The 23,096-nt window shown below is 49.5% G+C and overlaps 2 protein-coding genes across 2 annotated transcripts; one reads left to right on the top strand and one right to left on the bottom strand.

Moving 5' to 3' along the window:
* Window positions 1-1,883: 1,883 nt before the first annotated feature.
* On the top strand, window positions 1,884-4,631 carry LOC122372174. Its single transcript, XM_043349068.1, has 3 exons — window positions 1,884-2,018; window positions 3,208-3,406; window positions 3,689-4,631. Exons 1-3 carry the CDS (start codon window positions 1,949-1,951, stop codon window positions 4,329-4,331), a joined length of 912 nt encoding a protein of 303 aa, XP_043205003.1. The 5' UTR covers window positions 1,884-1,948; the 3' UTR covers window positions 4,332-4,631.
* A 3,717-nt stretch (window positions 4,632-8,348) lies between these two features.
* On the bottom strand, window positions 8,349-22,680 carry LOC122372173 (solute carrier family 23 member 2-like). The gene is made up of 14 exons (XM_043349067.1): window positions 22,384-22,680; window positions 21,718-21,864; window positions 20,206-20,363; window positions 19,517-19,722; window positions 17,128-17,254; window positions 16,897-17,014; window positions 15,771-15,872; window positions 15,334-15,487; window positions 14,901-15,040; window positions 13,732-13,879; window positions 10,629-10,708; window positions 10,327-10,468; window positions 9,515-9,629; window positions 8,349-9,353 (listed from the first exon to the last, which is right to left on the bottom strand). The coding sequence occupies exons 1-14, from the start codon at window positions 22,420-22,422 to the stop codon at window positions 9,212-9,214; spliced, it is 1,818 nt and encodes a 605-aa protein (XP_043205002.1). The 5' UTR covers window positions 22,423-22,680; the 3' UTR covers window positions 8,349-9,211.
* Between the last annotated feature and the right edge of the window lie 416 nt (window positions 22,681-23,096).

Below are 23,096 nucleotides of genomic sequence, written 5' to 3'. Positions count from 1 at the left end.
ATTCGATGCGTCTTGACGAGAGGAACACAATGCCGGTAAAAGTAAGCTCGTTCAAGGCTTGGATCAAAAGTTATTGCAGAAAAACTGTTTCCGAAAAAAATCGGCTATTTTTGCAGTTTTTGCCCCCTGCAGGCAAAACCGTTGACGTTAGGTCAAATCTGAGAGAATTACTCAGAAAGGGCTTTAATAGGGCTATCGAATGCGCTTTTCCGCGGCGCTGTAGCTCTATTGGTTCTCGAGTTATGCGTTGGCTTCTTGGAAATTTTCGACATTCGACCTGGAAATCGGCGAAATTTTGCCTTCAATGACCTCTGGTGACCTGACCTTTGACCTGACCAAAAAATTGACCGAAGTGATTTCGTCATTATTTTTGCTGCTCTTTCGAACGCCGCCTTCCGCGTATCGCTACGTGGCCCAGGAGCCGAGTTACAAGGGGGGGTGTTCAAACACCCCCCCCCCCCCCCCAGCAGGGCGTGGAAATCCAGGACCCCCAGCCGGGCGCGGGTTAAGACATGCTAGATGTTATTGTTGTTGTCAAAAAACTGCTGGGGACCTTTCATGACCTTATATGACCTCAGGGACAAAAGGACCTAGTATCCGTAAGAGGTCTCACAACTTGTATATCTCAGATTTTTCCTAAAGTTCATATGAGGTCAGATCAATTTCGTAACCTTACCATTGTAAGTCAATGGAGAAAAATGAAAACTGCTATTCTGGCACACAGAATCGTGATTTCATGCACTCCTTGCAAAGCTCGATACGTCACTTTCGCAATGTTGACCTTGCGTGACGTCATTTATGACGTCATTAGGGTCATATTATTTTTTGTCAATAATAACTCCCAATCAAATTGAGCTGCCGAGTCGGGGAAGCCATCAATTGACTCAGGAAGACCTGCGGAGTCAAATGATATGGCAACATAACCTCTTTCGACCAATTTCGTGACCTGGGGGCGCTGACCTGACGGTGACCCGTGGTCAACACCCTAAGTTGACCTCACCCAAACAAAAACTATATCATTCGACGCGCCTGAGCGAGGCAAACAAGATGCTGCCAAAATCGCGGCTCTGCGGCCGTTTTTTGCGAAGTTACTCACCAAAAACGGAGCCGTACCTTGGCGTACTTGACCTGGCCTCAGAGGACACCGGCTGACCTAGGACCTAAAAATCGGGTATCAATCTTTGCGTCTCGTAACGGCGCACACGCTCGTTTTTTCCGCGACCCGCTAGCTCTACCAGGGGCGAAACGGCGAGGGGGGGGGGTTCGTACCCGCCTCCCCTCGGCCGCGCCGGCCGAGGGGTAAGTATGTAGAAAACCAATAGGTCCGGCGAGTGTTAAAAATGGTAGTGGCAGATGGGCACATGTTTACTTGCCGGCCTCGGGTTCAATTGTTTTCAGTGCAGTGCAATTAGTGGCCATTCTGCATCTTTCGACAGCACAGGAGTGCGTAAAAGTTGGCTCGATCATCGATGTCCTTATATTCCTAGAGACTGGAGCTACGTGACCTAGAATGACTGAAGCAATTCCTTCATGAATTTTAACGCTCTTTCAAACGTCACTTACGTCACTATATTCAAACATCCCCTACCCTCAGCAGGGCTTTTAAATCCAGCAGTCCCGCTTCGTACATAGATTAAACACCTAGACACGGCCATTGAAAAATGCAGCGATATGGTGACGAATCTTTCCACCTGGGAGCTTCCGTTTTTTTTTTCGACGGCGCTGACCAATTACATAAGCATCTGCAATAGCAGCACAAAAATGCCCGTTTCATGTAGCACAATGGCTAGCTGCCGAGCCGCGCCCGTTGGTCCCGGGCTGCGGAGGCCTGTGTGAGTCTGCCGCACACCCAGCGGCTGCGGCAGCGCACAGTTGCAGCGGAGCGCGGCCCTCACACGCAGCACAGCTCGGCACTCCTCTCCAGGCAGTCAGAGAACGTCACGGCGGCATGGCGACACTGCACAGCGGCCTCGTCGGGCGGCTCCTGGTGGCGGCTCTGCTGCTGGGCTGGACTCATGGCGAGTACCTTTGCGTGCCATATTGGGCAGTTCATAGATTCAGGTTTTGGCTATGCCTAATTTCAACCATCGCGTCGCCCGTATTGGCACGTTTTCACAGCCGCAGTGTATGACGGGGGGAGGGGGGAGGGGGTTGTTAAGACCTCCAATCGTTCGGTGATCGGTCCCTGCTCGAGCTTAAGCTTCACGGAAAATCAAGAGTGAAGTCCTCGCGACAAGAGGAAGCTAATTCTATACCCAAGTGTGATATCCCGGGTCATTGGTTGACTTTCCAAGCGGTCAATGAACACAGGGTTGGGGTATCAGGTCCTACTAGAACTTCAAAATACGCTAGCTCTTTCTAGCGTATTTTGGGGTACGATTCTAAATTTAGCATTTATGTTGCTCGATAAGGATGCCTTTGTCCATTTGGCATACATACGTCGGGTTAGGTCGGGTCAACTATCAGGCGTCAGGTTGAGAATTCTTGAAAGGTTTTCACCGCCAATGAAAGCTTCGCAACATGTGCCCCATGCGCTCACAAACTGGTTTCGAAATGCGTAAGTGAGTGCTTTGTTAGAAATCAGTTAAAAAACTTCCTTTAAAGTAAGTAAAATTGAATGGTCAACCTAGCTAGGTCTCCAAAGGGCAATGACCTTGATCTGACCCTCACGTGACCTTGAAAGCCACCATAAACCATGGCACAAACAGCGTTGAATTGCCATTTTGGCCTGGTATTGTCTCAAGGGGGAGGTCACAGGTCAAAGGTCGTTTAATTCAGGACTATTACTTTTTTAGGGTAGGTGTAAAATTGAGCAACTCGAGGGCTGTAAATGCTTCGTCGCTATCTGATAATTTTTACGCGAAGCCAAGTAGGTATATGTAAAAAGTTAGGGAAATTATTGGTTAAATATGTAGTTAAAGATAATCTTTCCGCTTCCCTCTCTTCATTGAAACAGTTGTAGATTCTGTCCTAAGTGATTTGATTTTATCACAGCTGCTATGTCGTAGGCTCGAACCTCGAGTAAACTGATGATTGTAATGCACGGCACGGGAAAAAATATTTTGATTGCGCATTTTGTATAAAGAAAAATATACATAAAGAGCAGTAGTAACGTGCCATTTTATGAGAAGGCCCGATCAATATGAATAAGTGAATCTCACGCGCCTCATTAGTGAGTCCCCGCTCATGTTTCTGTGTCCTCCTCAGCTCGCGGTGGCAGTCGAGGCGGTGGCCGCTTTAGTCGGTTCCTGGTGCCCCGCACGTGCGCGCCTGATGACGACGGGGCGACGGTGGAGGCCGTCTGTGCCATTGTGCGCCAGTGCCGTGATTCCCTAAGGGGTGGCCAGCGCGGCCGCGACTCATGGCTGGCGTGGAAGGCAGCTCTGTATGGATGTGTGGCTAACAAGTAAGTTTCGTTATGCATCCCAACGACTCATTTACGTTTGTCGTTTCTTTTTCCTTTTTCAAAACCTTTGTGACGAATAAGCATGATCGGGTATCGATAGAAGGTGTTGCAAAATGCAGACATATTCATGGCTGACGTGGTGCACGGTGTTATCTCCTCTGCGGAGGCGGAAACAGTCGTGCTTAGTAAATGCTGTTGACTGTTGTTGCGAGGTAACACATTAGGCTGATAGGCGGATAAACATATTATCGATAACATTATTCATCCCGTTTTGCTTTGCAGCCTAACCATTGAAAACAGCCAAGAATCTCTAGACGCGGCCATTGAGGGCCTCACAAGTGATACTGATTTGATCAGTCTTTGGCAAACCAGCTCCAGCGCGTGTCTGGGCGCCCTGCCCGAGGAACTGACCGCCGAGCAGCAGCCCGTGTTCCTCCTGGCCTGCATCAAAGGGAGACTCAAGCTCGACTGCGCGCTCCAAGATGAGGACGCCGCGCTGTGCCGGCGCGCCAGAAGTGGCCTGCTGCGCAGACGGAGGTGCTCGCTCGCCAACCTGCTGCCGTGGAGCAGCCGGCGCCGCTGTCTGCTCGAGGAGCCCGGCGGCTCGCTGCCCGGCGGCTGGTGGCGGCGGGGCGCGCTCAACTGCTCCGAGCTGCTGGCTGCCGCCGTGGACGTCACCGGCTGTGCCATGAGGAACGTCTCGCTGGCCGACGGTGACACTGTGGATCGCGCCCAGCTGGAGACGGCCATCTCCGAGCTGGGTGACAGCGACGCCCTCCTGGACATCCTGGAAGCGTGTCCGCAGACCGATCTGGACGCCATCATCAACTGCTGGAGTGAGACGGCGCCGGAGCAGTGTCTCATCAGCAGGGCCATAGCAGTGGCCGAGGCGCTCCAGCAACAGGACACGGAGGAGCCAGTGTGAACTAAGACTGCGCGATTGCACGGGGGATGAGTTAGGAGCACGATTGACGAGTATGCACTTTAAATTTTTACTGCTTGTTATCAAACATATGTAGGCAGCGGCACAGCTTCACGAGGCTGCGGGGTGCTGGATGGTGGAGGTTCACTTCCGTCGAGAGTGACAAACACTGTTTGGGTGTGGGCTAAGTGTGGGGCACGCGTTGTTCCGATTCGCGTAAGTCTATGTAATTTCATCTTTTGATGCTACCCATGCCTGCATGTTTATGAAGATGCTTTGAAATAAACATTGTTTGGCTCAAAATCTGTCATGCCGCCAAAATGCTCGGAAGGCGTCACTGGGTATAATTTGAAGAAACAAGCATCTGGCGGCATACCTCTATTTTCCTGCATAACATTTTGATGTGCGAACGTTCGTCATAGGATGACAAAAAATGCAATACCGACATGACGGAACCCCGGGCGGGCCGTTTTGGGCCGCGTGTTTTCGGGCTGACTGCCCCGCGCGGCGCGGCGCGGCTCGCCGGATGGCCACTGCAGTAGGACATACTGCGACTCGTCGGAAACGACCCTGTTCCGGCGGCAGCATAGCCGGCATAGCTCGCATGTGTGGGCAGACGGCGAGTGTCACCAGCGCAGCACGGTGCACGGTGCACGTGAATGGAGCGTGCAACGTGAATGGATGGATGGTGAATGGAGCGTGAATGGAGCGTGCAGTTGAGAGGGATAACGACTCAGGGTATATAGAACAACGGGTACACCAACGACGCGGAAAGCGCCCATTTTACCTGGATGAGTTACATGGTAGGTGATATATTTTTTGAAGATGGAATAAATAGAGTATTCTATGTTGACGAGTAAAGCCAAATTCATAAAGCAGTTATTTTTAAATTATATGAACCAGAAATAACATACTGACCATAGTTTAAAACTTAGCATAAAGTTAGTTGAAAAGCCTATAGTTGATACTAAAATGGAAGGAATCTATGGAAGGCGGAAATGGCGCAGCTGTTTCATTCTTGAAATGTGTTCGCAAGCAGAATTTACGTGACGCTAGCGACATCTATTAATGCAATCCGGGACGCTCATTGGCTAATCGAGTCCGTGAGCAGTATCGCTATCTTACGCTAGTACAGGGTTGAGGCAATGTGCGCATGCGCAGGAACCAGTGCTCTCATGGAGGGGCTTTTGGTACCTCGGGCAGCGCCCAATGCGTTTTGGACCTGTTATGGCCTCCGCATCGAAAAACGCTAGATAAAAAGGTTGTAGAGGAAGCTTGAGGCTACCTTTCCCCACAATAATATTGGCACTTTATCTTTTAGCTTACGTGTGGGGCTCGCTTGAAAAAGGTCGATTTAACACGCAAACCCTATGGGGTAGTAGTTTTTGAGCGCCCATTTGGCGTAATGCTACCAACTGTTACTGGCTACCCCTGTAACGACTGGCATTTGCGGGACAAAGCGACTCTTTACTAAATCCCATGAATTGACGACGAACATACGAACCAGTATAACGCCTTTTGGGGCGACTAACGGAGCGAGCGAGAGGGTGGGCCTTGCACGTGCGAAATTGCGAGGGGGTACCTCCAACTGACTTGTGCACGGCACCCTACTAACTGGTCTCTAGCGATGTGCCAAATTTGGGCACAATCGGCCCAGCCGTTTTCGAGATCTGGAAGCGGCACCCTGCACGTGCGCACGTGCAAAATGGGTCCCAACTGACTTGTGCACGGCACCCTACTAGCCGGTCCCTAACCGTGTACCAAATTTGAGCGCAATCGGTCCAGCCGTTCCCGAGATCTGGAAACGACCCCTGCACGTGCGCACGTGCAGCAGCACCCCATTTCTGGCACATGTATATGCAGTGCCTAGTGGGTGCCTACCTACATGCCAACTTTCAGCGCAATCGGCCAAGTAGTTACCGAGATATTGCAACAATTACAAAACTGACACCTCTTTGTTTTGCACGTGGCACGTGCATAAGGGGTCACCCACATGCATCGGGAATAGTCCAATACTTGGTAGAAGGAATGAAGCTACCCTACAAAAATTACCGCGTGTAAATCGGTCAAGTGGTTGCTGAGATATAAGCCTCGCAAAAGCGTGACCACGGCCGGCCGGCCGGCCGGCCGGCCGCTCATACTCAGAAATTTCCGTTAATCTAAGGAAAGACTACGCTCGCTTCGCTCGCTCCGTAATAATCTTTTCTTTTTAATCCATTTTATCGAAAGATATCATAATTGCCATTTACCTTTGTCCCTACACAGTTTGACACTGCGTGTCACGTTTTTTTTTTGTGTGATGGAAGCTGATGATTTATTATGCAAAAAAGGGCGCCACATATATTCATTATTGTTTAGTCTTTCAGTGATTTTGATAATTCTGTTTAAGCTTCATATATGTAAGCACCTCCTGCTGTTAATCGAATTCACAGAAAAAATTGAGGTAGATCTGTCATTCGTTTATTTATCGTTGAGCTGCACCATTCAATTCATTGTCCTACTGACACATGAGCGGCACCAATTAACGCTCCCATCAGCTGAAATGTGAGCCTCGCTCTGCCCCCGGGGGCACGGCGCTCCACCCGCGTCCGCCTCTGTCCGCCGGCGGAGCCATTCCGCACGCGCTGGGTGTCCCGTTCCGCGCCGCGCGCCGCCACTGCGCCACACACGCCGCCGCGCCGCTAATGCGGCGAACGACGGCGCGTCAGTTCTGCCGCGGCGAATCGACAGAGCGCTGTCGGCGCTCGTCAGCGCGGCCCGTCGAACACGGCGCGTTTTTCGCCGAGTGTTTGCTGTTGACCGGACGTCGGAACACGCTGCAGAGAGAAACCAACCCCACTCTCCGCGTATCAATATTTCATGAGTGATCTGTACAAGGCGGTGGCCAACTTTTTTGATCGGCTCAACAGTGAGAAGAAGGCAGAACGGACAGAATCGCGCCTGACAGCTCGGAACAACTCGAGTCTGTCTGCTGATAGAGCCGCCAAATAATGATAGTTTTAATGTGTAACACAGAGGAGGGATGAGGTGCAGACGGACAAGGGTGTCTTTAGCGGAGAGGTGTCCCTGGGGATGAGTGGCCGCAGGGGAGGGCTGTCCCTGGGGATGAGTGACCGCAGGGGAGGGCTGTCCCCAGCGGTCGCGTGATGAGCCGCAGCAGCCAGCCGCCGCCGCCGCTCACTAATGGTTACCGATTGCCAGCGACGATGACGGCCGGAGCCGTCATCCGTCTGCGAATGGCGTCATCGGTCTGCGACCGGCGTCACGGCGCGGGGGTGCGGTCGGTGGTGGTGTCACTGTCCGGGACGGGGTACCGCGGGACGCAGCTGCCACCGTCGCCGGGTGGTCACCGGTGGGACAGACTGTCAGCGGCCACCTCTGATCCGCCGGACAGCTCCGTGAGCGGCGACACTACAGTGAAGGCGCTGCCGATGTTCCCCACCCTGCCAGATCGCTGAGCAGTGAGCAATAAGCATGTATGTATCAGCTCATGCGGTAACCGCGTTCAGCAAGAATAAGAAGGGTTTCAGTCGAGTGAAACCTTTTCCGCCATTCTTGTGTTTCTATTTTTGTGGCATGGATTTTCCCCCTCCACGCAGAAGGCCGCTGAAGAGCTCTGAGCGGATAGAGAGATCATGCGGCCAGAGAGATCGCGCGGACAGCGAAATAGCGCGTGCAGGAAGATATCGCACGGGGAGAGAGATCGCGCTGACAGATCTGTCGATCGCCTCCATGCCGATCTGAGGAGACACAGGCACTGTTGAATGTTGATTTCCCTCGAGGTGAGGCCTGTCAAACGCGACGACAGAGGACGGAGGGACGGAAAGCTCCCCTGCTCTTCCCTGAGCCAGCCAGAAAAACAACACCAGATGAATTGAACTTGGGTGAGTCGCCGCAATGATGATGACGGATTGACGGCTGCCATATTCTTATTCGTCCCGCTTAAGAATCAATAAAAGTTACAAGTGATAACATATTCATAAATGCATCGCATACTCGTACATTTGACACATAAATCTAGGCATTTTCGCTCATTTTAGCACTGCTAAACGCAGCTACAGTATCCTAAAGGAAAAGACACGACCCGTAATCGTTACGATGTCGATGTCGTATATTGATCAATCTACATACTAGACCTTGCTTTCCACGACCATAATCTTAGCCCTTATTCTAAATGCAACGATACAGAAGGACGGCTTGGAAGACAGGGTGGTCATGCGTACTGTACTGTACAGCTGGTCGATTGGTTTCCTGTCTGTTCTATGTATAAGAAAAACATTCATACGGTCATCAAGCTGTTGATTGCCCATTACCGGCTTACGACTGTTCATGGAACGATCTTCTGGAGCGATCAAGTAGAAAAGTGGCCAACGCCCTCTAAAAAAATGAAAGGCATTTTTTGAAGCTAAGCATCATGACTTTCTGCTTTTCCCTAAATACATTTACGCCTTTCAATTGATGCAAGGCACATATAAATAACGAACAAAATATAAAATAGCCATTATAGCTATATTTAACAATTAAAGAGGCAATAACCTTGCCGTTGACATAGCTGGCATTCAAGTATACCTATGTAGTCCTATACATTATACGGCACACGACAAATAGGAACATATACGGTGTCCTTTCTGAGACGCATATTCCATGCTGGAAGGTCGATACCCATTGTAAAAATGTCTTTAATTCCTCAACGCATCCAACAGGGGCCATCTGCCTGGCTTGACGGCATCCATGCGGCACTACCTGCCCTTACTAAGGCACTGACAGGCATTGCAGGATCACAGTCGGCATTGAAGGCGCGTCCACCATTTTCCGACACTCCTTTCTCACAAGCTGTCACTCCACGACTCCACGGGTCACGTAGTGACCTTCTCCGCCCTCATTTAGGCGGGGCTGATCGCTGCAGCTTTCTTTAGTTCGACGCTGCACTGTCGGGAGCGTGGCCGTCGGCAGCAGGTTGCGTCTCCCAGCTCTGGGAAACCCTCGAAGGTGGGGCTGAAGGGCAGCAGGCGGGTCCACCGCCATCTGGGCACGAGGGCAGAGCGAGAGCGTTTACCTCATAAAAAATACCTGGCATAGATACATAGATAAAAGTACATATATAGAAATGTATCTATGGATGTAAATGTACAAACATGCATAGATAGAAATTAGGAGCCTCAGTGTTAATGTGTCGTGCCAGTCACCTTTCGAGGAGGTGCATGCCCCAGGGCAGGCGGTAGGTGGGGTCGCTGTCGGCCCCCGCGGCGGCTCCCGCTGTCAGGGCTCGCCACCGGTCCACCCCGCGCTCCTTATCAGTACCTGACGAGTAAAACACGCTCCTTATCAGTACGTGCCGAGCAAAACACGCTCCTTATCAGTACCTGACGGGTAAAACACGCTCCTTGTCAGTACCTGACGGGTAAAACACGCTCCTTGTCAGTACCTGCAACGAGTAAAACACGCTCCTTATCAGTACCTGACGAGAAAAACACGCTCCTTATCAGTACCTGACGGGTAAAACACGGGCTCCTGGTCAGTACCTGACGGGTAAAACATGCTCCTTGTCAGTACCTGACGGGTAAAACACGCTCCTTGTCAGTACCTGACGGGTAAAACACGCTCCTTGTCAGTACCTGACGGGTAAAACACGCTCCTGATCAGTGTCTGACGGGTAAAACACGCTTTTGGTCAGTGCCTGACGGGTAAAACACGTTTCTGGTCAGTGCCTGACGGGTAAAACACGCCCCTTATCAATGCCTGCAGTAGAACATGGCCCTATAATTCAGTATTCTTTTGACAAAACGGTCACCCGCCTGATAGTATAAACGTATTGCATAAACTTCAAACCCCTTGCAGGTCGGATCGGTATATCTGAATGATTGTGGAGCTGGCACGTGTATTTTAATTTTTCCTCAAAAGTTAGCTTGAGGATATAAAATGCGCCGAGATACAAAGATGCAAAGATGGTATTAGGACTAAAATGCAAATACAAACAATCTATTGACGGTGATATTACCTGGAATGGTGTTATCAAGAACGGCAGATATTAGTCCAGCCACGAACATTGCAGTCGATAGGACCACGTAGCTCATGTGGTCCAGCGTCGGTATTCCCGTGGTCAGAAGCGTTGGGTTCTTTTCAATATAACCAGGAATAACCTAAAACGGTTTAGGCAATGGTCACAAAAAATAAGCGGAAGCTGGTATATTCGTGCCTACACCAATGCTTGAACGATGTGTAGCCAATACAGTGCATTTGTTGAATTATCTGCATTGTGAATATACTGACTGAGAACTGAGGGTACCTATTTTTTCTTACCAATGCGATGAGAATGGAAAATCCAACCACATACATGTTTCTTGGAGAATTCATATCAATATATTGCAGTGGAGATAGACCTGTAAAACAAACGCAGTCATTAGATCAGACGGTCATTAGATAAGATGGCACGTGCAGACGGTGAACATTGAATAAAATCTGTCAAGCAGACATGTATGCAAATATTGATGCAGATGATTCTGTTAGTGCCGTAGGTAAATACTCTAGCGTTTTTTTTTAAGGACTTTGGATCCAAGTGAATTTGTTTTCAAATAAGCACGTGTTTTAGCGAGCAAAACGGGCAAAAACTGAACCTGAGAAAATTGAACGTCGAATTTTTCTAACATGTAATTTTTTCCCGATAATTTCCATAGGTACGTGCAATTTTTGGGACTAGATATTAGAACGAGTAGTAAAGTAATCTTGATTAGAACAGTAGTGACGTCATGCTGTAGAGCTTGTTACGAGCGAGCGAGCGCAGCGAGCGAAGCGAGTCTTTTTCAATATAACGGAAAAATCTCAGTATGAGCGGCCCGGCCCGGCCCGGTCCGGCCTGTAACGCTTTTGAGAGGCTTATATCTCAGCAACCGCTGGACCGATTCGCCTGCGGTCTTTTTTGCTGGGTAGCCCCATCCCTTCTACCCCGTAATTGACTACTTTTGATGCATCTCAGTGACCGTCGTGGCACGTGCCACGTGAAAAGTCAAGGGTGTTCAAGCTGTTTTGCAAAAGTAGTGATTTTGAGAGGCTCATATCTCAGCAGCCGCTTGGGCGATTGACTTGCGGTAATTTTTGTAGGGTAGCAGCATCTCTTCTACCAAAAATAGGATACTCTCGATGCATGTGGGGCACCCCCAGTGCACGTGCAAAATACAACAATAAGAGGTGTCAAATTTGTTCCCATTTTAATAACTCGGTAATTACTGGGGCGATTTCGCTGAAACTTGGTATACAGGTATAGGCACCCACCAGGCAATGCATTCCCATGTGTTGCGGTTAAGGTGCTACTGCACGTGCGCACGTGCAGGGGGGGCGCTTCCAGATCTCGAGAACGGCTGGGCCGATTGCGCTCAAATTTGGTACACGGTTGGGGACCAGTTAGTAGGGTGCCGTGCAAAAGTCAGTTTGGACCCGTTTGCACGTGCAGAATGCCGCTTCCAGATCTCAGGAACGGCTGGGCCGATTGCGTTCAAATTTGGTACACCGCTAGCGACCGGTTAGAAGGGTGCTATGCGCAAGCCCGTTGGAAGAACCCTCTCGCCCTTCCACACGTGCAGCCTGCAGGGCTCACTATCTCGCTCGCTCGTTCTTCGCCCAAAAGGCGTTTTACTGGTATTGCATTGTAACGTATAAATACCATAGACGGAACCGCTAATTCGATTAAACCTCGGCGACAGTGAAAAACAAAACAAAACAAAGTTTTCCCCAAATTTGTCGACACATCGTACGGACATTGGGTGCTTGCTGTCACCAGCGACGTCATCATAGTTAATTTTTTTTTCAGTACAATTTATGGGTGCTTACCACAATTTGAAATATAATATTTTTCGGTGAGAAATTATCGACCAGACGCTGAAGCTGCCAAACCTTACGTGAGAGCTTCGAAAATGAACTGGGAGCCAGCGTCCTTTAAAGAAAAGCGCACTTTAAACCATGATGACTCAGATCAAGGCCAAATATAGGACTCAGATACTGTAGGAGGATATGGGTGCCTAATAAGATTTCCCGGTCGACCCATTCCACGGTTTGTTTCACGTTCATCCATAGAAGATACAGCCACTCTCCCACCAGCCAATCAGAGGCGGATCCTGAGTGACGTCATTCCTGACCCACGCAACGGGTCCTCTCATCCCTCACAACGGTAAATTGACTAAAACTTAATTTTGCGTTTTTTGACAGCACTTAATACCAGTATAGCGCCTTTTGGGGCGACTAACGGAGCGAGCGAGGGGGTGAGTCTTGCACGTGCGAAATTTCGAGGGGGTACCTCCAACTGACTTGTGCACGGCACCCTACTGACCGGTTTCTAGCGATGTGCCAAATTTGAGCACAATCGTGAATCGGCCCAGCCGTTCTCGAGATCTGGGAGCGGCACCCTGCACGTGCGCACGTGCAAAATGGGTCCCAACTGACTTGTGCACGGCACCCTACTAACTGGTCCCTAACTGTGTACCAAATTTGAGCGCCATCGGTCCAGCCGTTCTCGAGATCTGGAAACGACCCCTGCACGTGCGCACGTGCAGCAGCACCCCAACTCTGGCACATGGATATGCAGTGCCTAGTGGGTGCCTACCTACATGCCAACTTTCAGCGCAATCGGCCAAGTAGTTACCGAGATATTGCAACAATTACAAAACTGACACCTCTTCGTTTTGCACGTGGCACGTGCATAAGGGGTCACCCACATGCATCGGGAATAGTCCAATACTTGGTAGAAGGAATGAAGCTACCCTACAAAAATTACCGCATGTAAATCGGTCAAGTGGTTGCTGAGATATAAGCCTCGCAAAAGCGTCCGCACGGCCGGCCGGCCGGCCGGCCGGCCGCTCATACTCAGAAATTTCCGTTATTCTACGTAAGACTCCGCTCGCTTCGCTCGCTCCGTAATAAAATAAATTGTTCCACCATTGATGTCAATAAAAAAGGCCAGTCTGTTTTCTAAAATAAAAAGAACAAGCACTAATTTGCTATGAAATGGAATGTTATAGCTAGAGCGAAAGAGAGAGAGAGAGAGAGAGAGAGAGAGAGAGAGAGAGAGAGAGAGAGAGAGAGAGAGAGAGAGAGAGAGAGAAGAGAGAGAGAGAGAGAGAGAGAGAGAGAGAGAGAGAGAGAGAGAGAGAGAGAGAGAGAGAGAGAGAGAGAGAGAGAGAGAGAGAGAGAGAGAGAGAGAGAGAGAGAGAGAGAGAGAGAGAGAGAGAGAGAGAGAGAGAGAGAGAGAGAGAGAGAGAGAGAGAGAGAGAGAGAGAGAGAGAGAGAGAGAGAGAGAGAGAGAGAGAGAGAGAGAGAGAGAGAGAGAGAGAGAGAGAGAGAGAGAGAGAGAGAGAAGGAAGAACAGGTAGACAGACAGAGCACAATATAAAGTGTGTTGAGTTGACCAGCGTACCAATTCCTGCGATCATGGCGAACAGGGCGACAAATGCGCCGCCGTAAATGGCCGCCGGTATCGACACGAACAGTGCGCCGAATTTGCCCACCAGGCCGAACAGGATCATGAAGATGGCGGATAACTGCACCACACGGCGGCTGCCCACCTGACGACAGTGAAACACTGCATTTGCACTGGTTGCGAAAAATAGCTGTGGCCTGTGATTGAATGAATCGTAATATCAAAACCTTCCGTGATTCCATTTGTTTTTTCATTCAAAAGTGTCAAGCAGTAGATGATAAGGTAGGGCAGAAATATTTACCTGTTTGTTTTCAGTCAATAAGTCAAAAAGTGATTAACAGATTTGGGAAAAATTGTGCATGCGGCTTTTCAACTAACTCGTGTATCGATGTAAACCCGCGCCCATTGGAAGGGGGAGGGCAAAACAGACCCTCTCCTTTTCAGTCAATATCTTTTAAATATGAGGTACTAATTAGAAAGCATCTTGTTAGCCCCATCAGGAGCCATGATGCTACGATATTTATGGTGCTAAAAATAAATAACTCAAATAGCACCCTCTTAGCCTGCTTAAAATAAGCCGGTGGGTGGTGCTCGTTTCTACCATGGTACTTTAGTGCATTTAGCTGCTTGGTGGTGCTAAACTTTTTTACAGTGTACGTCTAGAACCAGGACGGTGCGCCGTCAAAAACGGCCAACATCACACAACAGTGGTGAACGGGCCACATGCCTCGCTTCTGGGACAAGAATATTCAGCACCTATCAGGTCCAGACCTGAACCCGATAGACTTGGCCGATCGACTTCGCCACCTGGGCCATCCTGGAGAGGGAGGTGCATGCAACGCGACACAGCAGCATCACCGCTCTGAGGCTGGCCCTCGAGGCGGCACGGTCAAATCTCGGCGAGTTTACTGCGCGGCGCTTGAGCCCCTCCGCAGAGGGACGTGTCGAGGCTGAGTGTTGAAGGCCAAATGTGGCCACATAAAGTCATCATATTGTCGTTGCAATGCGTACCTGCTACTGAATATACAATAAACGTATGTACCAAAAATCAATTCAACTTCTTTGTTCGGGACCGAAATATTTTGAACAAAATCCAGAGGTAAATATTTCTGTCTCCCTTTCTGCCCTCAATAAGCTCCAAGAAGGATATGTAAGCTCTGACTGACCCTGGTGACGCCGATGATGCCAATGTTGCCGCTGTAGCTGGTGGACGCGTTGGCGGCTCCAAACAGTCCCGAGAGGATGCCGCCCAGACCCTCGATGGCGATGCCACGATTCATAGCATGTACGGGCGGCGCCGACGCGCCTGAAATCGAAACACGATTCAAAATACAGCCGTACAGTCTCGTTACTATACACCGTCACACACGCCATGCATTCCATCCGCTACTGCAAAAAGTATGTGACAGAGGGCACCGACATGATCATTGTATTGCTTTGGCAGTTTAGTTGTTGGTGGATTTCAACAGAACAAAGAAGTCTGACCGTAAGCATGCACAAAAATCGTTTCTATAAGTAAATGATTAGAGAAAATGGACTCAATGAAATGAATGATTATATAAGCACATGAATCACATTGAGCTTTCCACGGGTGCTCACCGGAAATTTTGGCGCATGAGTAGTAGTCTCCGATGGATTCGACGATGGAGGCCAGGACGGCGGCAGTCATGCCCAGCACGGGTCCGATGTGGACGGTGGGGGCGCCCCAGCGTCCGATCAGCGGCAGTTGCAGCCAAACAGCCTCGCTCAGCGCCTGGTACATACATGCAGGAGGTAGGTCAGGACGGGACTGCAGGAAGTGCAAGACAGCATTGAATGCTGAACAGGAAAAACGGGGCATACAGAGTAGAATGCTTTCCTTGGTGCAAAACGCAAGATCGTATGTGCGAGTTTTGACATTTGTTTGCTGAACCACACCAGTGCAGTGATACAAAATAAACATAAGGAGACATATCCACTTCGCAGTTCGTGATGAACATTTTTACATTGCTAAATGAAATAGAAATAAACACCGGATTAAATCTGTAATGCCTTACGTTGAGATTGTGGTCTGTTCTGGCCGCGGAACCGACCGGCAGTATGTCTGCGTGGGTCAGTATGGCGCACAGAGACCAGCTAATCATTATACTCAGCAGCACCTGTCAGCAGGATAGAGCACCACTCACTGACACGAACATGAACAACAATCTTTGAGCAGCAGGAGCTGGAAGCAGAGTACAGGGGAATGCAAAACAAGGAATAGGAATACGTAAGGACCACACTAATCTTTTTTTGCACTTGAACTAAACAGTAATGTGTTTACCGTTTTGATGACATTTTCTTTCATGAAAGCTGTTTTCTCGTGCTACAAATGACTTGGACTACACGATAAAACATATGGCCCATCCATTGCCCTCGCCGGCACAGGCCATTTTGCGTCCTTCGACGGCATAAGGGTACGACCCCCTCGCTTTTGGCCCCTGATCGAGCTAGAGCTTCGCCGAAAAAAAACGAGCGCATAGCCCGTAACGAAAAGAAGCCGATGATACCCAATTTTAAGGTCGTTGGTCATCGGTTGACCTTCCAGGTCAGGTCAATGACCCAAAAGTCGGGGATATTGGGACCTATTATAACGTCGTAGAGTGTGCCTGCCATGGGTTTTTTTCTTGGTGCTGCTCACGAATATCATGTTAGTTTTGATCACAGATGATGTATTTATGCATTTAGGCCAGTTCGGGTCAGGTCAAGTCAGGTCTACCGATCTGACCTTCAGGTGACCTTAACATCTACCCTAATGCATGAGAACATCAAATCACATGTTTGAATGCTTGAAAAAACTCTAATGCCTAATGTAATAATACCCTAATGCACGAAAAACTGCAAAAACGCGGCTAATGCGAGCCGACATACGCTGAATCGCGATTCCGGCTAAACATGGTCTCGAAAAGTAGGTCACAGTCAAAGGTCATTTGGGTCAGAGTCATGAAACTCTTAGGGTAGGTGCAGACTTGATGAACACGAAGGTGCTGAAACTTTCGTTGCGATCGGCCCCTTTTTACGCGAGTTATTTGCGAAAACCCGTAGGGGGGGGGCATCAACGCGAAAACCCGTAGTTATTTGTGAAAACCCGTAGCATCAACCTCCCTGTGCCGGCGAGGGTTAAATAATAAAATAGCAGCTCACCGGTAGAAGCTTGAAAATGGGAACACGTATCACTCCTTTACTTGTCCTTGTGCAATATGGAAATGGTATCTTCACGTCTCGTAGATACTGGCTGAATAAAATCACCAAAAACATTGTTCTGAAAAAGGTATGAACTGTGAGTTAGGTCACAGCAAGGAATTTACGGAGATTGTATGATCCTAAAAGTATCAAGTGGCATCTCCGAAGTGAATATGGACCGGATCAACTCACAGTAACGACACCGGCCAGTGGGAAGACATCATTCCACGGAACGACTCGAAGAAACCGATGCCGAGCACTGTGATGGTACAGACGACCGTGATGGGCGAAATGAAGCGCAACAGCAGGCCGACGGCTCCTGTAAGCGAGAACAGTATATGGTACACAGCACAGCCGCGTTTCATTCATGATCGAGCTCTATGCATTTGAGTGTGTTATGGTCAGAGAGGAACAGTATCATCTTTCTTGATTTCCAGGCATCGGTAGGATTGTGATTGCAGGATTGCAAAATCCTGATTGCATTGCTTTTTGGTGGATTGCACCTGGATTTGAAATCCATTCCAAAAAACAGGATTTGATTGCGGATTGGATTGCATCATACTTCCAATTTTTTGTAATCCAATCCGGATTGTGTTTGATTAGTGCTTTGAAATGGTTGCTGCGATTGAAAATTATGAGATCGGCTTCATCGGCTTAATGTACTTTGCTATCAAGGGCTTTGCATCGAAACTTGAAATAATTTAAAAGCTTTTGATTTAAACGCTCAAAATAATATACGCTGATGAACTACATATGAAGGGCAAAATTATGTATTTGAAGGCGAGTTTTAAAAATGTAAAACACTGGTTGGGTAGAGGTTTAAATGTGGGGGTGTTTGAGGCAAAAAATATTTCCCATAAAATACCTGTGCGTTAGATAGGAATTACTCGCAAGACTAGGTACTAGAAATGGGTGATTTGGGGATGGAGGCACGGCCCTATGCCCCCTCCCTCCCCAGATCCATATAGTGCACATATTAACCCGCGCCGTGCTGGGGGGGGGGCGTTTTTACGCCCCCCCCTCAGGTTTTTCGCGAATATCTCAAAAACGGCGGCGCGCAGCGCCGCCGTTTTTGGTACACGTGTTCCTACATCATTTCCGCACATGTTGTGAAAATTTCAGACCTAGGCCGTTCAAGGTCAGGTCACCAGGTCACGTCAAGTGACCTTACCTCAGAAAAAGTTCAAAGGCTCGCTATAGCTACACCGACTGAACGATCACTTTGAAACTTTCAGCGGTTGATATGAGTAACAGTATGTATAAAATGTATATCTCGGATTTTTGATATCTGTGACCTAAGGTCAGGTCAATTTTGCGACCTCTCCATTATAAGTCAATGGGAGAAAATTGAAATGCGCCTCTTTTGGACGAATATCGTTCAAAACGCTCTCAAACATCGGTTCATAGGTAAACATGACACACTGAATAGGAAAAATGCACCTGTGACCCCTCTGTGTGCCCCTGAGGTCATCTCAGGTCATGAACGGTCGCCAGCAGTTTTTTGGCTATAACTTTTGATAGAGACGTGCTAGAGCGGTGAAAACACGTTAGATGTGTTCAGCTCGACGATACGGATCGACTGATATGCAACATGACCCTTTTCGGTCAGGTCATGACCTTGACCTGAGGTCAAATTTTCAAAATGACCTTTCAAGGTCAACAAATAGTTCATTCGACGCGTCTCGACGAGACGAACACGATGCTGGCAAAAGTAATGTCATGGCGCTTATGAGTCAAAAGTTATTGACGAAAAAACGTTTTTCGTAAAAACTATTTTTTATTTTTGGCTATTTTTGGAGTTTTTGCCCTCTGGAGGCTAAACCGTTGACCTGAGGTCAAATCTGAGAACATTACTCAGAAAGGTCTGTAAAAGGGCTATCGAATGCGCTTTTCCGCGGCGCTGTAGCTCTATCGGTTCCCGAGATAGCCGTTGGCAGTTTCCAAAATGTTGAAATAGTCAACATTTTACCTTTGGTGACCTCTGGTGACCTGACCTTTGACCTGACCCAAAAAATGACCGAAGTGTTTTCGTCCTTATTTTTGACGCTCTTTCGATTGCCGCTTACCGCGTGTCGCTACGTGGCCCAGGAGCCGAGTTAGACGGGGGGGCGTGAAAACGCCCCCCCCCAGCACTCGGCGGAAAGTTCAGGCCACCAGCACGGCGCGGGATAATACAACAGGATTGCAAAAAAGGATTGTGGATTTGATCACAATCCAAGTGAAAAAGGGGACTGCGGGTAGGAATGCAATCCACTTCGGCACTAGGAATGTGGATTGGGAATGCAATCCTTTCAAAAAGGATTTTACCGATGCCTGTTGATTTCACGCATTTATCGCAGGATCCCATTCACGTCTCGTTTTTTTCCAACTAATATAGGCTTTCGCAACTAGGTGAAACGTCTTCAAACACCGATGGCGACCATAAAAACATAAATCTCTGACATGTTTCACGCGTATGCCTTTACAATTTTTTTTACAGCACACAAACGTGATAAAAACGAGCCACCAGCCTGCTACGTATTCCGTCCCTGCCTTTCGGTGTCCGTAATCCACCGATGGCCCGTCGGCCGTCACCACCCACCGGTAGCACCGAGCAGCAGTTGTATGACCGAAGCCACCGCCAGCGCCCCAAGCAGTTCGTTGACCCTCGGCTGCCACAGCCCGCTGCGCTCCTCGGAGCTCATGTTCGCCAGCAGGTCGACATCGGGACACTTCCACTCGGGCAGGTGCATGACGGCGGCGATGGGCGCGAGGTAGGTCCAGCTGGGACCCTGTACGATCGGCAGCCTGCGGAGAGAGAAGGTGAAGCGATGTGAGAGGGGGTGAGACAGACAGTGGTGCGATATGAGGGTTCTCTGTTGGTGTTGAGGTCGGAGGCAGCCTGTAGGTCTGTTACGGATAGGGAGGATGTGAGTGGAATTATTTGGAGATGACGAGAGGCATCTACGGAATGGGAATGGTGGGAGAGAGAGACAGGCGGAGTAGAAGGCGGCTGAATGGTGATCGACTGGTTGTGGGCGTCTAGTCTATATCGCTTACCCTGCACCGCAGCAGAAGAGTCACAGTAGGAGCAGTGCTACGAGTATGCCAACGGTCAACGGCCTACGAGCCTAAGACATGGCATGCATTGGCCGAGTTGACCTGCTTTGATGTCCTGGCCTGGTGCCGAGGGTGACCTGATCTGACCTGGTGCCAAGGGTGACCTGTTCTGACCTGGTGTAGAGGGTGACCTGTTCTGACCTGGTGCCGAAGGTAGCCTGATATTCTGACCTGGTGCCGAAGGTGGCCTGTAGCAGCGTGGTGATGCCGGACACGAAGAGGGTAGCGTCGATAATGTAACCCCTCGCCGGGTCGTCGTCTGCCATGCAGGTCAACGGCGTCACCATCAGTGGCATCGCCACAGAGCCGTTCAACATCGTCAGGAATTGCTGCAACAGGAGGACAAAAAGCTGAAACCGGCTGAACCGAGGTAATCCCCAAATTGATGGTTGAAAGTTAACCCGCGCCGCGACGGCGCTCGGTGCCAACCGCGCCGGGCTAGGGGATGTTTGAACGCCATCCCATGCCATCCTCTAACTCGGCTACTGGGCCACGTAGCGACAAGCGGTAAGCAGCATTCGAAAGAGTGTCAAAGATCATGACATAAGTACATGTGACGTTCTTAGGTCATGTCAAATTTCAGGTCATAACAGGTCATTTAAGGTCGAATTTTGTCTATTCCATTTTTTTTATGTAAACAGGCGCAGAACTAGGGAACGAATAGAGTTAGAACGCCGCGGAGAAGAAGCGAGTTTGATAGCTCTTTTAACGTTCTTCCTGTTCTCCCTACCCTTAGCGTCGAAAAACATTAACGCTTTAGTCAACAGATTAGAGGCTTCACAATTTGTACATCTCGGATTTTTTTTTTCTTAAGGTCACATGAGGTCAGGTCAGTTGCGTCACCTCACCATTATTTCAATGGGAAAAATGAAAACTGCTATTTTGGCGCCGGGAACGATCTCAAACTATCTCAACCACACGGAATCGTGATCTCACTCCTTGCAAGTTTTTATGCTTCACCTTTGCATTGTTAACCTTGCATGACGTCATATATGGCGTCACCAAGCTTTTCGTCAATAACTCCTGTTCAAATTAAGCGAGCGACTCGAGAAATCCACCAATGGACTCGAGAAAACATGCAAAATCGAATGATATGCGACATGACCTCCTTCGACCAAGAGCGTGACCTGGGGCCTCTGACCTGACCGTGACCCGAGGTCAACACCTCAATTTGACCTCACCCAAACAAAAAGTATGCCATTCGACGCGCCTGAGCAAGGCGAGCACGATACTATCAAAATCGCGGTTCTGCGGCCATTTTGCGAAGTTATTTGCCAAAAACCGAACCGTACCTTGGACCACTTGACCTGACCTCAGAGGTCACCGGTTGACCTGAGACCTTAAAAGTGGGTACCGATCACTGCATCTCGTAACGGCGCACATGCTTGTTTTTTCAAGACGCTCTAGCTCCATCATGGGAGAAACGGCGAGGATGGGGGTCGTACCCGCCCCCCCGCCCCCTCGGCCCCCTCGGTATGTAGAAAACCAATAGGCCACCCCGGGCCCATCGCGGGTTAATTTTGTCATGCTTTGAATTAGAAAATCGGGTCTTCGGGATAGGTGATATTTTAGTAAGAAAAGCTGTTTTGAAAATTCACATGCTAAGCTTAGAATGGAAGCCCCTCATATCAATATTCTGCAAAATCGCCACTCAACACCTGTGCACAGCAGTGTCAGCCCTACCTGTAACCCAAGCAGCAGACACGTGTACCAGGGAGGAACATCATTTACGCCGTAGAGAAGCTTATGAGAAGGGTCGTCGGTGGTCTCAGAGGGACTCTGATCGTTTCGATCCGCTGTGTGCTGGCGCCTGTCTTCTGCTGAGGAGTTCTGTAAATGAAGCAAAATTGGACAGTTGGACAAAAGACGGACTTGATAGCGATTCTCAGCGCTTGGCTGGCATCGTCAATTTGACTGAAATTTCATAGGTGGTGTTTAGCCTATGGGCTGGCTTACACGTTACACTAAAACTCCGGAATTAAAAAAAAAACTGATAAACCTACCCTTGATCCTCGTCAGACCTTTTCTTACTACAGGCCCGGGAACAAGGGATGGCGGGTTGTAGCGAGGGGGGGGGGGCTGCCCCCGCCAGAGGCGGATCCAACTCCAGAGTTTTTTTTCGGGGGGGGGGGCAAACCATAACAATTTATCGATTCTTTCCATGCCTCGTCCATAGGCGTAATGCCGTTTGGGAGGGGCAAAAGCCCATTTTGCCCCCCCACCCTGGATCCGCCACTGGCCCCCGCTGGACAGCTGATCACTCCCTGATGCAGACGAGAGGCGCTACAACAGCTGTCGTCTTGTCTAGGTCACAACCAAGTCGCAGCCTATCATCCATCCGTTGCTTACCTGTGTGTCGCCACTGGCTGTCGACGCCGTCTCAGCCATGGCTAGGTACGTCCACCGATCCGTTGCCTCTCCACTGTCTCTCGCCGGTCTTTCAGTCCGCTGTTCGCCACCACTCCGCAGCACCCCACACCCGTGCACCCCGCTCCCGGGTATACTCGCAGCCAAGGCCTCGCAGCACTGACCCAACACTGACCGGCCGCGCGGCCTTTCACTGCTGCATCTGTCTGTCGGCGGTCGATCAAATATCAGCACGATAGGGCCTTGATCCTACTGCCTTGATCAGCACGGAGCAAGCACGGAGTAAGCACGGAGTGAGAAAAGAAATAAAGAATTGACTCCGGCCCTCGTGATTCACACTCGGGCCTCCGTCAATTTTGTAAACCATGTCTGTTATGGATGATGTTGTTCAGCTGATTAAATAATTTCGTCAGCCCGGTCGGTATTCATATATTGATCAGCTAGATAATCCTCTATATTATATATACCGTGGATCACCTGCTGAGTCTGACAGTAAACGACGTGGGCTAACGAGTCCAGTCGGCGGCGCACGGTGAGCCCCTGAGTGTCCGTCTCCATTTGAAAATAATGCACCGCAGCACTACATGATGCAGTTGGCTGCTTATTGGCATTATGCTCTAGGGTCAGAGACAGAATGGAACAGATAGGTGTGGTCAAATATCCCCCCTCCCACCATGGAGAAGAGGGCTGAGAGG

This window comes from Amphibalanus amphitrite, unplaced genomic scaffold (assembly GCF_019059575.1).
Source record: "Amphibalanus amphitrite isolate SeventyFive unplaced genomic scaffold, NRLGWU_Aamphi_draft 001326F_arrow, whole genome shotgun sequence".
Classification (NCBI taxonomy): domain Eukaryota; kingdom Metazoa; phylum Arthropoda; class Thecostraca; order Balanomorpha; family Balanidae; genus Amphibalanus; species Amphibalanus amphitrite.
This window is presented reverse-complemented; position numbering and strand designations above follow the sequence as displayed.

What these genes read in the sequence shown, in the direction of transcription:
- LOC122372174 (XM_043349068.1), top strand. Translation starts at nt 1,949, where the DNA reads ATGGCGACACTGCACAGCGGCCTCGTCGGGCGGCTCCTGGTGGCGGCT. An exon ending in GCTGCTGGGCTGGACTCATG is followed by an intron (nt 2,019 to 3,207) that starts GCGAGTACCTTT and finishes TGTCCTCCTCAG; the next exon opens with CTCGCGGTGGCAGTCGAGGC. An exon ending in TATGGATGTGTGGCTAACAA is followed by an intron (nt 3,407 to 3,688) that starts GTAAGTTTCGTT and finishes TTTGCTTTGCAG; the next exon opens with CCTAACCATTGAAAACAGCC.
- LOC122372173 (XM_043349067.1), bottom strand. Translation starts at nt 22,422, where the DNA reads ATGGCTGAGACGGCGTCGACAGCCAGTGGCGACACACAG. An exon ending in CAGGCCACCTTCGGCACCAG is followed by an intron (nt 19,723 to 20,205) that starts GTCAGAATATCA and finishes CTCTCTCCGCAG; the next exon opens with GCTGCCGATCGTACAGGGTC. An exon ending in CCATTTTCAAGCTTCTACCG is followed by an intron (nt 15,873 to 16,896) that starts GTGAGCTGCTAT and finishes TCCTGCTGACAG; the next exon opens with GTGCTGCTGAGTATAATGAT.